Here is a 15,207-nt window from a genome sequence, read left to right as displayed (position 1 = left end):
CATTGGACCCTGGTCAGGCGGTGAATACAAACTCACGGTTTGTGTGAGACTCAGCTGAAGGCCGAGTTTCCTCCATCCGTAGGAACGTCACCACCCTCTAGGGATCAAGGTGCAGATGCAGCTCTTAAAGCGGCGAATAAAACAAAAATGAAATGTGCACGTGAATCGCCTGCACACTTACCCTTCTCTGCCCGTGCAGCCTGCAGTCGTTGCTCGCCCTGGTGGCACGGTGCTGATGCAACCATCTTCTGGGTCGCACATTTCTCCTGCTTTGCATCTGCACTGCTCTTCGCAGTTCACGCCATACATATCTTGCGGGCACGGTTCGCAAGTTTGATTGCTATCTCCATTTCTATTCTGCAAATTACACACCAAACACTCGGCATCAATTGAGAGTTGATAGTTGAACAAACACTATAAAAGGCTGCAAGCAGTGTGTGCAGTTTCTACGTGTTCAGTAGCACTGTTCCCGCGGCAACATCCACCGTCTGGAAAGGAATTACTAGTAGTTATTTCCATTTGTGCTTTGCAGCAGAGGTGCACATATGGGACCACAGTGGAAAGCGGCGCATGTAGTAGACTGAGAGAACACGGGCATGTATGAGTGTGCTTGTGCAGTTGGGAAAGACTACAATGGCAGCCACCCTAAACCATGCACATGCATTACAGCTGCGATTACATGCAGGTGTCCGAACAACTATCCGGAAACTTGGCCGAAAGGCTGTGGGGGGGGGGGGGGGGTGTATGGTAGTGTATGAACTGTGCAATCAGTGTGCATGCCTACAGTGTACTGCCGCACACCGTGTACACATGATTGTTACGGTATGTACACACATGCATGGACTGTTTGGAAATTCACATAGGCCTTTAAATGCGAGTACACAGTGTGTTTCCAGATTCCTCAAAGATTTCACGGAATGACATGGTTATCATTAGTGTGGTCTGTCCGTTCCAGTGTCAGGACACTTCATATCCGAACGTCTCGTGAAGGGATTCTGTCCAAAGGGGTCGGACCAAATCAAGTCAAATCAAATCACTGTACTGGTACTACCATGCCACAGTGTACTGACACAAGCAGACAGTGCAGTTCATGGGAGTCGGGTGACATGGTCATAGTCGGGCAGCAAAGACTGATCGGCAATTCATCTAACATTCAAAGTGTAACACAGGTGCGGATCGTCTATTAGATACGTACGTTGTCGTATATGGTTCTCGTCAAGTCCAAGGTCTGATGTCATAATATTACATGGTCTCCTGTACGTGTGAGTATGGTGTGATGTGTGACACTTAGAGTCTATGGTATGTGGTATGTGGTGCATGCAAGAGGCTGGCAACAGTGTACTGTACTTGCAGTGGCTCTGGTATGCAATGCAGCACAGCAAGAATGACATTGAGCTGGTCTATATTCCAATCCAAATAAACTTTTTTTAAAGTCCACATCCCTGTCTGGAATCCGACTTACCCTTGCACCTTTCAGACATATACACTGACCAGTCAGTAAACACCCATTTGAGACCATCGTATCTCCGCAATCGCATACTTCGCTACATTTCTCTCCTTTCATGTTTGGCACACAACCGGACCGGCATCTAGAAGTGAGGAGCCAATGCACAAACATGGATAAAACATGAGCGACGAAAGTGGTATGCCAACTGGTCTAGGCCCTACCAGCCCCTACATGTCAGCAGGGGTTTTCCATGCACTGGCAGTTTTGCATAGAAATAGCACCAAGAACAGCGACCACCTGCGTTGCGCGACCAGCAACCGACTTTGAGTGTAGATCTACCAAGTGCCATATCTGACTTGAATACAGCGACCTAAAACAAGCCTAACAAACATAAGGGAGTGCATGCAGTCAACACCGGGAGTGACAGTGCATTCAGTCAACACCGGGAGTGACAGTGCAGGATGCGCTGCATGCACTTGAGTGAGGGGTGGAACTCATGGGTGCTTTGCCTGCACGAATGTGCTCTATGCTCCACACCTGTCAATACAGTCGACCTACCCTTATAACGATAACCTCTATAACGATATTACCCTTATAACGATATTTTTCTGCCAAACCAAATCACTCCATTGACTTGTGTATACAATGCCTTACCTCTATAACAATATTGCTATAACGATATTACCCCTATAACGATATAAAATGGGCTGACCAATCAACATTTTCCATTTTATAACAATATCTAGCAGGGAATATGTAGAGCCTACTATCCAGGTAGGGCAAGTTTCACTTGATAAGTCGTTGGGACATAACGGAATGCAATGGGGTACCAGTAGGCACCTTGCTGTGCACATAATGTGCATGTATGTCAGTTTTTATGCTATGGAGAGTGTAAAAAATGAACAAAAACCATGCATTATGACGTATGTGTATAAAATGAACCAGTTACCCCTATAACAATATTACCCTTATAACAATATTTCTTGGTGTGACGCAAATATCGTTATAAGGGTAGGTCGACTGTATGAGTACATGGAAGTATGTGCACGATTGGATATGCCACGAATGTATGGGACTTTGTTCTAAATACCACCTAGCTTTAAGGACCACTTTTGCTTGCAACGTGGGGTGGTCCCTTAAAATTGAACCATGTTCTGGGGTATTGAGCACTCTGTGAAAAAGGGAACTGAGCAATCTGCTATGCATGCTCACAGGATATGTACTTCAAGAAACGGCACCGATTCATTTTCTGTTAACTACAGGTAACATTATTCTCATGTGCAACTTGCGCACAAACTCAGCGGCATGCCAACAAACTAGCCATGACCTGACCAGCCTTCTCCAAACTTCATCCGTTCTGAAAGCTGCTTACTTTTCAGTACAAGTACAGTTCTCATTGAGACAATTCGGACAATTAGGCTGACAATCATCGATAGCTCTCCGATCTCGTTTCCTGTAGACAACAGTATTGATCATACAATCAGCACAATATCGGTTCTAATCAACATTAGCATTCATAGACAATCATGCACCAATCAGCAGTATTTTTTTAAGAACACATAGGTACTAGCAAGAGTACATATTCTCCCGGAGTGGGCAACGCCTGATCCAGCTCTGCATACGGTCTGGGTCGAGCGTAATCGGATCTTTGCGTCATAATACCTTACAGATCTGATGCCGGGCACGTCCCGGTCGCGAGCAGGACACAAGGATGGTACACATACTGATAATACCACAACCCTGTAGCACCCGTACAATTTGTGCATTCCAGCACGACTTTTCTTTATCGAAAATACCCCAAACCCCAGACTGTCGACTCAAAAACAAAGTCGCCCTGCCCCGCGCTAGTGTGGAGCGGACGCATGACATCAGAAGGTCTGACTTAGCTCGGCCAAGACCCTATGCAGAGCTGGATCAGCCGTTGCACACTCTGGGGGGTTATGTACTCTTGGTACTAGTTCGTGATATCTTGTTGTTATTCCGTTCTAAATGTCCGTTTTTTTATTTCTTTTGATCGCACTAAAACTTGTGACTCTTGTCTCTGCATCGCTTATTCAGGTACTAATTGACGGACAGTAGAGTGCTGATTATCCGAATGTCAACTATCCAGGCGTCAGATTATTATATCCAAAACATCCATGTGTACTGAATTGAAGGGACAAACTAATGATAGGTTTTGCTGTTTTCCCACCACGGCTTACTTCAAATGGTGCACAGGGCAAACTTATGACACTGAAACTAGAGACAAAACCGACAAAGAAATGGAGAAGATATAGTGTGAGGTGCAATAGAAAGGCTTTAAAATGAGGAATGTGACAAAATATCAAGGTCAGCTTAGGTGCGTGAGTGTGTGTATGGGGGGGGGGGGGGGGGGCTGTAGGAGTACTGTTGAAAGCCGGGTACTGGGAGAGAAGGACGAAGAGAAGCGGAGAGCTGCATATGTCTCTTTGTGAATATGTTAGTGCAAAATAGAAAAAAACTGCTGAGGAGCTGGAACTACAATTATGAAGCCAAGCGTCAAGACAAAATATGCGTGAAGACAAAGTAATATCAGCTCAGTACAGTGCTGTACATGCAGCTAGCACACACATACATGTACATCAAACATCGTTGTGCAATATGTGCAATACGTGCAGTGTATGCGTGTGCTAGCTGGTTGTACAGGGATGTACTTTAATAGACGATATCATTACATGTACAGTGCGTATCGGTTATAGTGTGGTCGTATACAAGAATATACTGCTTACAAGAATGAACACTCATTTTTTCATAATCATAACACATATTTTATGTGTATATTTATTCTTACAAGCAGTATTATCGCATAGTAGAATATATCGGCCCTAAGAATGGATTTTGTGTAGCAAAATATGCCAGATTAGTGCAAAGTGTATCGCCTGTAGTAATAACATCTGTGCTCTGTGCTCTGTGCATACTCAATACGTATAGAATAAACACCGATGTCGTAGTGTTTATGTATACAATAAATGAGGAGGCCGAGGGTTTATGACCAATAAAAACTATTATAAAAACCGAGGTCCCCCGAGGTTTTTATAATTAGTTTTTATTGGTCATAAACCCAAGGCCGGAGCATTTATTGTATTTAGAATCAACCAGTAAAAACTCCTACTCAATCTTCAACAACAAAATTAGTGGACAGCTGTTATTTGTGTTGCTATGACAACTCGTGTGCTGGACGAGTATTTGTTGTCATTGGTTCAATTTCTTTTACTCTTCATAGGCTATCAGATCATTTTCCTTATTTGGTCTATTTATAACCAGTATCTATAATGAGAGTGTGGTCTGTCCCCATGGTTACCGGTGTTCATTTCATAACTATAGCCACTGCTCCTTGTTAGACCTTATCTGGAAGGCCCATTCTTGCATATTCCAACAGCAGCCAAGGGAGCTAGCTCTCTTGGTTATGCGGACTGGATCCGATCCTAAAAAGCTGTTTTATGAACTGTTTTTATGAACTGTTTTTATTGGATAGGATGATTATGTTGAATAAACGAGGTTTGTGTCAATGGGAGATTGACTTGGAGTTTTTACGAGTTGATTCTAAGGGAATATAAATACTGCTATAAAAACCGAGGCGTAGCCGAGGTTTTTATAGACAGTGTTTATATTCCCATAAACACAAGACAGAGGTGTTTATTCTATTTATACCTAGCTTCGTTTTTGGCCTGAAATACTGGTCCGAAATAGCTATTTTAGTATCCCAGTATACAATAGTATACTATTATGTGTAGGTAGTATTGCGTGTTCCAGACCTAAGACCTTTCTTTCAACCAACATCTGCATCAACACCCTGGTGGCTGGGTGGTCAAGATAGGTGCTTGGGAATCTTATGGTTCTAGGTTCGATTCCTGCTGAAACTTCTTTCTTCTCTTCAATTTTTTTCTTTTTCAATTGGAGAGAAAAATTTTAAGTCCCTTGAAAGTTGAAAAGTTACAACCTCTAAGTGGGTAATATAGCAAAGTATATACCCCAAGTTAAAGTGGTGAATATGGAGATACATTCACCAGTTATAGATCACAGGAATTAGTGGGGGTTAATATGAGCTGGGTATAAAATAATATTCAACACAAAAAGAGAGTTATGTCCAAGGGAGCATTGGAGAATCACTTTTTCTGTCCAGTCGGACTCTTTCTTCCGACTTCTCTGGTATCCGCTGCTCCGCAGTCGCCTAGCATGACCGCGAGTCTGATTTATCCGTGTGTACGTGTATCATGTGTACGTGTCCACATGCCAAACGTGCGCGCATACATGTACATGTACATGTATGATGTCACACGTGCATATGATATGTCACACGTGATTTATCGTGTGTAAGAAATATCGGCAATAAGAATCAAATGTCGTTTTTCAAACACCCACGCTATAACCGATACCTACTGTATATGATTTGTCTTCATGCTTCAAGTGGCTTCACACGTATGGCTCCAGCTGAACAACATTTCTGTTCATGCTTTTGTGCTAACAGTAACATGGAGACATGGCTCCTCTCTTCCTCCTTTCACATACACATCTAAGGCTGGCTCGCTTTTCTACTGAACCTCACAGCATCAGTGTCTGCTCCAGAGCCGGGTCACCCGGGTCAGCGACCCGGTTGGGGGGTACTTGGACCCGTTTGGCAAAAGAACAGGTGGCCCGTTTGGGAGCACATGCATGTATGCTACATATACATTGTACATCAGGGTGTCCTAACATACAGTGTATATGCGGCTCCCTAGTGCACTTGCAGTAGGCTAGCGACGCTTGAACGTACCCGGTTCTGATCCGGTTGGAAGAGTTGTTCCAGGTAACGTGCACCCGGTTGGTTTGAAATCCTGGAGCAGACACTGAGCATAAGTTATCTACTCCATTTCTTTGCTGATTGCCTAGTAGTCACTTTAATGTCACAACTTCACCCTGAGGATCAGGGCCATGCCAGAAAATGTGGTGAATCACTGATATCATCAGTAGAGAGATACTCGCAGCAAAGAGACCCTGATATCAAGTGAGTGAGTGCTCAGCCTGACTAGGTAATGTGTTGGTGACTGCAATGGAGTTTGTTACAAGTAATAGTGGCTGATTTTTAGCTGACAGGTCAGGCTAAACCCTGCTTGGGATCCGATTGTGGAGGTGAAGCTGTACCACCCCCCCCCCCCCCCCCCTCAGTCGGTTTTGTGGTACAGTAGTACAAGTACAGCCAGTTTTCTTGCCTACTGGGAATCTCTTAGGTCTAAAGTTAGGACCGACGAGGCGCCATAATTGAATCAATCGAATCGGAGATAGGATTGAAGCATGGCAGTCTTTCTATTGTATGCCTATTGTACGCATCATTATTGTTCTTTCCTCCGCCCATCTTCCCTACTTTCCTAGGCTACATTACTTACTCTGCTATCCTATGTGAACATGACATGACCCTACCGGCGAAGTACATCAAGATAACACCTACAATGTACATACTGTATTGTACATCCTTGGACGGTAGATCTACACTTACGATTGTGGTGCCGCCACGCTGTCGGGTGCCCCTCGAGACACGCAAATAGTGGGTGAGCAGCATAGGATCAGAAATCCACCTGCTACGACGACCTTCATGGCCGCAGATGACCAAGCCATGGCCTATCTCCGTATCTGAAACACAACGACAGGTTCGGATAAACTACCATCGGGGCGGAGGAGATTGATTCCGCTCCTTCACTAACAACTGCTTCCGTCGTTATTTGTCGTCCGAGACATTTCCGACTTTCCACGTAACCGTCGTTATCGGAGCCGATAGGTCCCCTACACTGTGACACTACCATGATGACTGCGCCCCCACTCCGCGGCGAGCATTACTCCCCGGACAAGCTTAGTGACTGTTGTTTCTTCGCTGTGTCGCTCATCACCAGGAGGCCAGTTGGACAATGGCAACCCTGCATTGATTGGACATTACGCTTTGAAGTGGCCACCACTCGCACTCGAGAACAACTCCTTTACACGTAAGTGTTTCCATGGTCTCTCTCTTGTTACCAGTTGAATGTCCGCACTCACTCCAAGACCTACTATTGTTGGTACGAGGTGTGCCGCCTGCTGCGATGAGCAACGGCTTGTCGCGGCGAACAAAGGACTTGCAATGCACCAAGGCGAAGTGCCACCACTCCTGGGCCAACGGTTATGGTCCGTCGATCGGAATGCTTTTGGAAGTCCAACATTCCAACACTGGCAACCGGACCACAGAGCTCCCCAGGGCCCACTTCATCACATGTGATTTCTTCTGTCAAGAATGGCTGTGATCGTAGAACTACTCACGGTAATTGTATTTTGTAGGTCCCAGTGCACTGTATTGAATCCTCCGCATTGTGATAATAATGCTGTCATCATCATACATGTGTGCACAATGTCATGCAGGCACAGCCTAATCTGGCCAGCACGGCAGCAGAGAAGAGGTGATACCAGTCCGAACTACATGTATAACCAAGACTGGCAAGAGTACATACCCCCCCCCCCCATGTAGTCTACTCTTGGTATACCGGTTAAACCTGACATGATATGGGTGAGTGAAGTATGTTACATGTGTGTAGGGTATGGAATAGTGCAGTGTAATCCAGCTGTACGTATACTGACGTCTGACTGTGAACAACATGTACCGCACGCCGGTAGTGTTCCACAAACCTGTTGTAGTTTACACTAAACCCAAGTCGATCGTATTGCCGGCTTTGCCTGATCCTTTGTTGCCAAGCATACCTTGGTGCAGCAGGGAGTAGAGTCAACTCCCCGCTGTGCAGGCTGGGCACGACTCCCAGGGCAGCAACATGTTTAAACTGAGATGATAGTACACTTTACTGGGAGTGATTTTTGGGGGAAATTGGCACAACATGCTTCCTGGAAATAGCAGAGCATCATTGTAACATGTAATAGTATACTGGTCGTCCTGCATATGGGCCATACACAATGACTACTGCATATGGGCCATACACAATGTCCTGCATATGCATATGGGCCATACACAACGACTACTAGTATACTACATGTACATTTTTCTACATGCCTCCTGTTGACTGTTCCAAAGTTTGGCAGCCACACATCATCCAATCAGCACAGTCATGTAACACTTGAAATGTGTAGTCCACATCACCAGCTCAGTAGCCAACATCAAGATTACCATATTTCCACAAATAGTAGGCCGGTCTACTATTTTTTCAACCTCGTCCTAACCCGGCCTTATAATCGAGGACGGTCTTGTATTCGAGGACGGTCTTTTATTCTTTCAACCCAGTTTGACCCCCGGTCTTCTATTTCTCGCCACACAGTTTTACCCCCGTTCTTCCATTTTCTTCTACACAGTTTGAGCACGGTCTTCTATTTTTTCCCACAGTTTGAGCACGGTCTTCTATTTTTAACACAAGAACAAAGACTCATTTAGTAGGCCCGGTCTTCTAATCGGAGACGGTCTTTTATTTTTTCAATCGCCCCCTGCCCCGGCCTTGTATACGAGGAAGGCGTTGTATACGAGGACGGCCTTTTATTTGCGGAAATACGGTATTACAAGTCATGCTGTAGACTAGTCTGATTGCATGGCTGGCTGGAGTGATTACATGTGCAAGGAAACCTAACTTACTTTATAACACTACTAGTCTGAAACCTTCCCATCCCTGATGGGGCTTCATTATCCATTTGTTGTGGCACTGGCAGCATGTGACACAACACATAATCATGTTTAGAAGCTAGGGATCTTCTGGGGCTCTAACACTGCTACCCATAGTGACAAAGCCAGTAACTAACTTAACTGCAGCTGAGTTAGCAGGAGAAAAATGTATGGGTAATCCACAATTGCTCCAATGATGTGGTGGGCAAGGGAGTGGGAGGGGACCATTCGGAAATCTGTTGCAACTCTGAGTTGCAACAGAGATTCCCAATGCCAATGGTCTTGCGTCTTCCAGTCCACGTGTAATGCTCTGTGCTTAGACTCGCCATGGAGCACATTTCAGTATCTATTAATAATGATAATAACTTTATGGGATGACCCAAAGGCTGACCACCTATCGTGGGGTCCGTCGCATTGAAGGATGATGGTACAAATATTGCTACTTCATAGTGTACACGATGTATGAACTTGTTCATAATAATATCATAGTACATGTCCTTGCATGCCCCAACTATGTTACTTACTTGTAGGCTTGGCTCAAGGGCCAGCACTACAGATAGTGTCCACCCAAAGGGAGAGGCAGTTACACTGTGACTACCTTGTGACCGTGATACACAGCATCAGCCCATGATTCTGTTCCCTGGGGACTGCCTGGTCATAATGATTGGGTGTTTAAGAGTGATGCATGAGGTGCATGCACTGTACTGTGACGAGGCTGCATGATACACTGTGTACTAGTATCATGCAGCCTCTCATACCAAGAGTCAATTGTACATGCGGGTGTCATCAGGTTACAAGCCCTTGTGGTTCACTTCATCATCACTCAAATTCACTACATGCATACCTCGCTCAAGTTTTTCAGTGCCATGATTGCCGGGTCACAGTTGAATTCAGCCCGTTTTAATTCTGTAACTTGTGAAGTCACAGTGCTTGGCAATGGAAGTGCTGAAGTAGATGTCACAATGCAGGGTTTTGTTTGTCACTGCTCCGCCAAATGCTGTCCTCTTGTAAAGACTCGTGACTTCAGTATCCCAGGCAAGTCATCGCAACACCTGTGCTGTAAACGTGATATACTAGTTTTGTTGGAGTCCGGTACTGCTTACAGTTATGGCAGTCGTGTCTCTTCTTCAAAATGCAGAAAAAGGAGAATAGAAGGGGTACTATGATCAAACCCAGCAGTGCAGTCTTGTTACCTAAAAATCAACACGATTCCGAATGTAACGTCCAGCCACACAAAGACAAGCAAAGCTGTGAGATACCGGCTTTTGCAAACATATTGCGTTTTTGGGAAGCAATGAAAAAGCTCACGTTTGCGGAGTCGGAAAAAAAGGGTAGCATGCAATATGCGGACACGGTTCCGGTATGTCATAGGCTATAACAGCGATCAGACCAGGATATTGGGCCAACCCCGTCAGCGCCGCGCCGGATCACTTTCTCCCAGCTGTAGAGACTAGAAGGTTCAGAGTACATTATGTGCGGGGTACATATTATACAGTGTACAGTAGAATCCGTGGTCTTCCTCTGCTAGTCTTATTATTATTATTATGTCTCCTTTATTCACTTCTTTTATTACTTCCTCCGTATACAAAAACTTCGTGACTTTTTTTGAAAGCTGCGCACAGCTCTGAAATTGTTCCGTTTGACTTGGAATAACACTCGTGGCATTGTCTAACCTGTTTACAAGCTATATACAAAGAAAAAAGCAACTCAGACGAATGAGATTGAGTTTTTTCAGAGTCTTCGTCGCTCATGTCATTGTCACCTGACGACGCTGACTCCGCATCGCCAACAGTCGCTGCTTCCGCTCGCATTTCGTTCAGATTCTTGTCACCTGCAGTGATGATCCGACGCTGGACTTTGGCTACGTCCTCTTCATCTCTAGAGCTGTGTACGAATCGGTGTCAACTATATTCAGTTGTTCCAACCCGCAACCTCCATTATGCCGTGAAACGAGTCGTACAAGCACATCCCCACGCTTCGCATTTTCTCGCCAGGAAAATCCTCCCAAGCATTCTACAATGGCTTCGAGGAGGTCCCTGCGATTCCCCTTGGCGACAAAGGAGGCGTCTGACTGGAGAGAGGCGAAGAAAGCCAGGCCATCGACATTCTGATCCTGAGTCTGCGCTGGTTGCACGACGACTGAAATGTTTCATCTTGCCGTGCGAGCGAAACAAATCGATGTTCTCACGCTGCGTAGATATCATGGATATTCTTCTTCTTCTTCTTCTTCTTCGGTAACTACAAGTCATAATAAATATGAAAATGACTGTGAGAGTACAGTGTACATGTAGTAGAAACTTAGATCAGTTTCTCCAGTTGGATATCTGGATATGGGGAAGTACGAGCCTGGCCAGTTTCAGGGCAGCGAGTGCCGCGTGACTTCGTGTTCCAGCCACGAGCTACACTTCGTCACTGTGTCAGTTTCGAGCAAGTAAGTGTTAGTTTTTTTTCATTTGACTCTTGAGTTTCTGTCGGCAACGTCCTCACACGCATGGCGTACGTGGAGAAGCTGTTCGGGATCAACCAAACTCACCTCGACATGGACGTGGGTTGTCGATGACAGCCTTTGGCACCGTTCGTTGAGCAGGTTCTTGCTCAAAAACACCGTGCAAAAAAGTCACGAAGTTTTTGTATACGGAGGAAGTATTATTAATTAAAGGGGAAGTTAAGGCAAAAATTAAAATTTCACCAGTTGTAGTCTTCGGGGTGCTGAGTCGAATGGTCTTGGTCCGAGGAAGCTGAGACGCTCCCTTCCTACTTGAATCCCAATCGAACTCGCGCACTTCCACCGAAACTGGGTGACTGCGCCCTACGAGATGGGGATTTGTATGCAAAATGTCACTAAAAGCGCCATTTCGTTCTTATAAAAGCACGGATGACCGCGATTGGCCCATATGTTGTAGTCTTTGGGACGCTGAGTCGACTGGTTTTGGTCCGAAAAGGCTGCGATGCAGCGTTCCTCCTTTATTCCCAATCGAACATGGTTGAAGAAGCGGTCACGTGGTCCTGGGTGCCCAAATCACCTGGTCACCACGCCAGCAGGTGACAACTAATTACTTTCACACCAAGGTTCAACTCGGGTTCAACTCGAGTGACAGGACTGCACCCAAAAAAGGTCAAACAGGCTAGTAAGTTGTACCCTGCAGGCACGGTGACCAGGTGACTGGTGTACGCAGGAGCACGTGACCGCTTCTTCAACCATGTTCGATTGGGAATAAAGGAGGAACGCCGCATCGCAGCCTTTTCGGACCAAAACCAGTCGACTCAGCGTCCCAAAGACTACAACATATGGGCCAATCGCGGTCATCCGTGCTTTTATAAGAACGAAATGGCGCTTTTAGTGACATTTTGCATACAAATCCCCATCTCGTAGGGCGCAGTCACCCAGTTTCGGTGGAAGTGCGCGAGTTCGATTGGGATTCAAGTAGGAAGGGAGCGTCTCAGCTTCCTCGGACCAAGACCATTCGACTCAGCACCCCGAAGACTACAACTGGTGAAATTTTAATTTTTGCCTTAAAGGGGAAGTATACCCTAAAATCAAATTTTCACCAGTTGTAGTCTTCTGGGTGCTGAGTCGAATGGTCTTGGTCCGAGGAAGCTGCGACGCTCCCTTCCTACTTGAATCCCAATCGAACTCGCGCACTTCCACCGAAACTGGGTGACTGCGCCCTACTAGATGGGGATTTGTATGCAAAATGTCACTAAAAGCGCCATTTCGTTCTTATAAAAGCACGGATGACCGCGATTGGCCCATATGTTGTAGTCTTTTGGACGCTGAGTCGACTGGTTTTGGTCCGAAAAGGCTGCGATGCAGCGTTCCTCCTTTATTCCCAATCGAACATGGTTGAACAAGCGGTCACGTGCTCCTGGGTGCCCAAATCACCTTGTCACCGCGCCAGCAGGCGACAACTTTCACACCAAGGTTCAACTCGAGTGACAGGACTGCACCCAAAAAAGGTCAAACAGGCTAGTAAGTTGTACCCTGCAGGCACGGTGACCAGGTGACTGGTGTACGCAGGAGCACGTGACCGCTTCTTCAACCATGTTCGATTGGGAATAAAGGAGGAACGCTGCATCGCAGCCTTTTCGGACCAAAACCAGTCGACTCAGCGTCCAAAAGACTACAACATATGGGCCAATCGCGGTCATCCGTGCTTTTATAAGAACGAAATGGCGCTTTTAGTGACATTTTGCATACAAATCCCCATCTAGTAGGGCGCAGTCACCCAGTTTCGGTGGAAGTGCGCGAGTTCGATTGGGATTCAAGTAGGAAGGGAGCGTCGCAGCTTCCTCGGACCAAGACCATTCGACTCAGCACCCCGAAGACTACAACTGGTGAAAATTTGATTTTAGGGTATACTTCCCCTTTAACTTCCCCTTTAATGCAATGAATATAACTAAATGCGCACTCATATCACAACCATGGGGACGAATCATGTACATGTATTCCAGAACGTTTTCTTGTCACAATCATTTCTCACCTCACCTATAGTTTATTACCTGTGCACATTGTTCCTAGGTGTGTGCTATTTTTCTTACTATGCTTGTATCCTCGACGGGCGGGGAGCTTGGCCCATCTCAGACAAGCGTGAGGAAGCGAGGGAGACCGTCTCGAAAACCACCCAATGTGACACTGGAGCTCATAGACACCGGAAGAGTTACCAGAAGCAAGGTGAAGAGACGGAGTACTGGGGATCTGAATACGTCGATAATGGAAGTGACAACAACGATCAACAAGAGGAAACGAGGAAGACCAAGAAGTGACACGAAAACGGCCATGAAATCAACAAAAACGGACATGAAATCAACGGACGTTGGAGGTGTGGACCGGAGCAACCAACCAAACAAGCCTAACGGAAGAGAACAACGGCAGGTGTCGAAGGTGACAGAGCTAAGTGATCGGACATCGTCCATCAAGCGTCATTTGTCGGGCAGTGCTAGTTGTCGTAAGTTGTATAGTGATGATATCTTTTCGATTTTGACTCGTGGAAGGTCTAAGTTACATCTTGCTGTGTTAGAAGCTCTGTATATTCGTAAACTAGATCCAGAACTATGTGTACAGAAGGAGAATGTGTTATCGTTGCAGTTGTTTGGTGTCACACCTCGTGAAAGTGTGACAAGTGTTCCCTGATGTGTTCAACGTGTTTGTCTACAACTTGCAGCTGTTTGTTTTTGAGTTTTTAACACTTTAATCATTTTTAACACCTATGTTGAAGTGTTGACTTTTTCTTTCTTTCATTCTCTATATAGTTATGTGTTTTTCTAATTATTATTATTATTATTATTATTATTATAGACAACACCCCATGGCATGAGAAGAAAATCAGCCAGTACGGGAGATGTGGCAAGGCTAAAAAGTAAAGTTCGCACATCCGCCACGTTACCACTGGCGATGGGGTTAGAGACACAATCAGCTTAGGAAGTACTAGTACATTCCATAACCCTCATCACTCAGGAGTCAGTGGACTAGTTGGTATGGTCTTTTTTCTCTTAGTTTTCTAGGCTCAGATCGTTGGAACTCTCTACCTGCTGACATTCGCCTTTGCACATCTGTTTCTCGCTTCCGTTACCTTGTATTGGCACATTTAGGGTACCCTGTAAGAAGGCCTTAGGCCTGTGGGGATTGCCCTATCAAAAATTTAATAATAATAATAATAATTCAAACAGTAGTTTGGAGGCGGTGGGAAAAACAGTTTCGTAATACGTATTCGCATCCAACGACGCAAATCCACACAATTCAGTAGACACTTTTTCTATCAAACGTTTTCTTTCCCTTCTCTTCAGGATAGTACAGGGAATGTTGGAAATTAGAAAAACACATAACTATATAGAGAATGAAAGAAAGAAAAGTCAACACTTCAACATAGGTGTTAAAAATGATTAAAGTGTTAAAAACTCAAAAACAAACAGCTGCAAGTTGTAGACAAACACGTTGAACACATCAGGGAACACTTGTCACACTTTCACGAGGTGTGACACCAAACAACTGCAACGATAACACATTCTCCTTCTGTACACATAGTTCTGGATCTAGTTTACGAATATACAGAGCTTCTAACACAGCAAGATGTAACTTAGACCTTCCACGAGTCAAAATCGAAAAGATATCATCACTATACAACTTACGACAACTAGCACTGCC

At 45.2% G+C, this 15,207-nt stretch overlaps 1 protein-coding gene across 1 annotated transcript; it reads right to left on the bottom strand.

Moving 5' to 3' along the window:
- Window positions 1-177: 177 nt before the first annotated feature.
- Window positions 178-7,394, bottom strand: LOC135808459 (platelet endothelial aggregation receptor 1-like). The gene is made up of 4 exons (XM_065321653.1): window positions 6,939-7,394; window positions 2,820-2,900; window positions 1,463-1,589; window positions 178-357 (listed from the first exon to the last, which is right to left on the bottom strand). Exons 1-4 carry the CDS (start codon window positions 7,055-7,057, stop codon window positions 178-180), a joined length of 507 nt encoding a protein of 168 aa, XP_065177725.1. The 5' UTR covers window positions 7,058-7,394.
- Between the last annotated feature and the right edge of the window lie 7,813 nt (window positions 7,395-15,207).

This window comes from Sycon ciliatum, chromosome 1, assembly GCF_964019385.1.
Source record: "Sycon ciliatum chromosome 1, ocSycCili1.1, whole genome shotgun sequence".
Lineage (NCBI taxonomy): Eukaryota > Metazoa > Porifera > Calcarea > Leucosolenida > Sycettidae > Sycon > Sycon ciliatum.
Note: the sequence above shows the minus strand (reverse complement) of the source record. Positions and strands in the feature narration are given on the sequence as shown.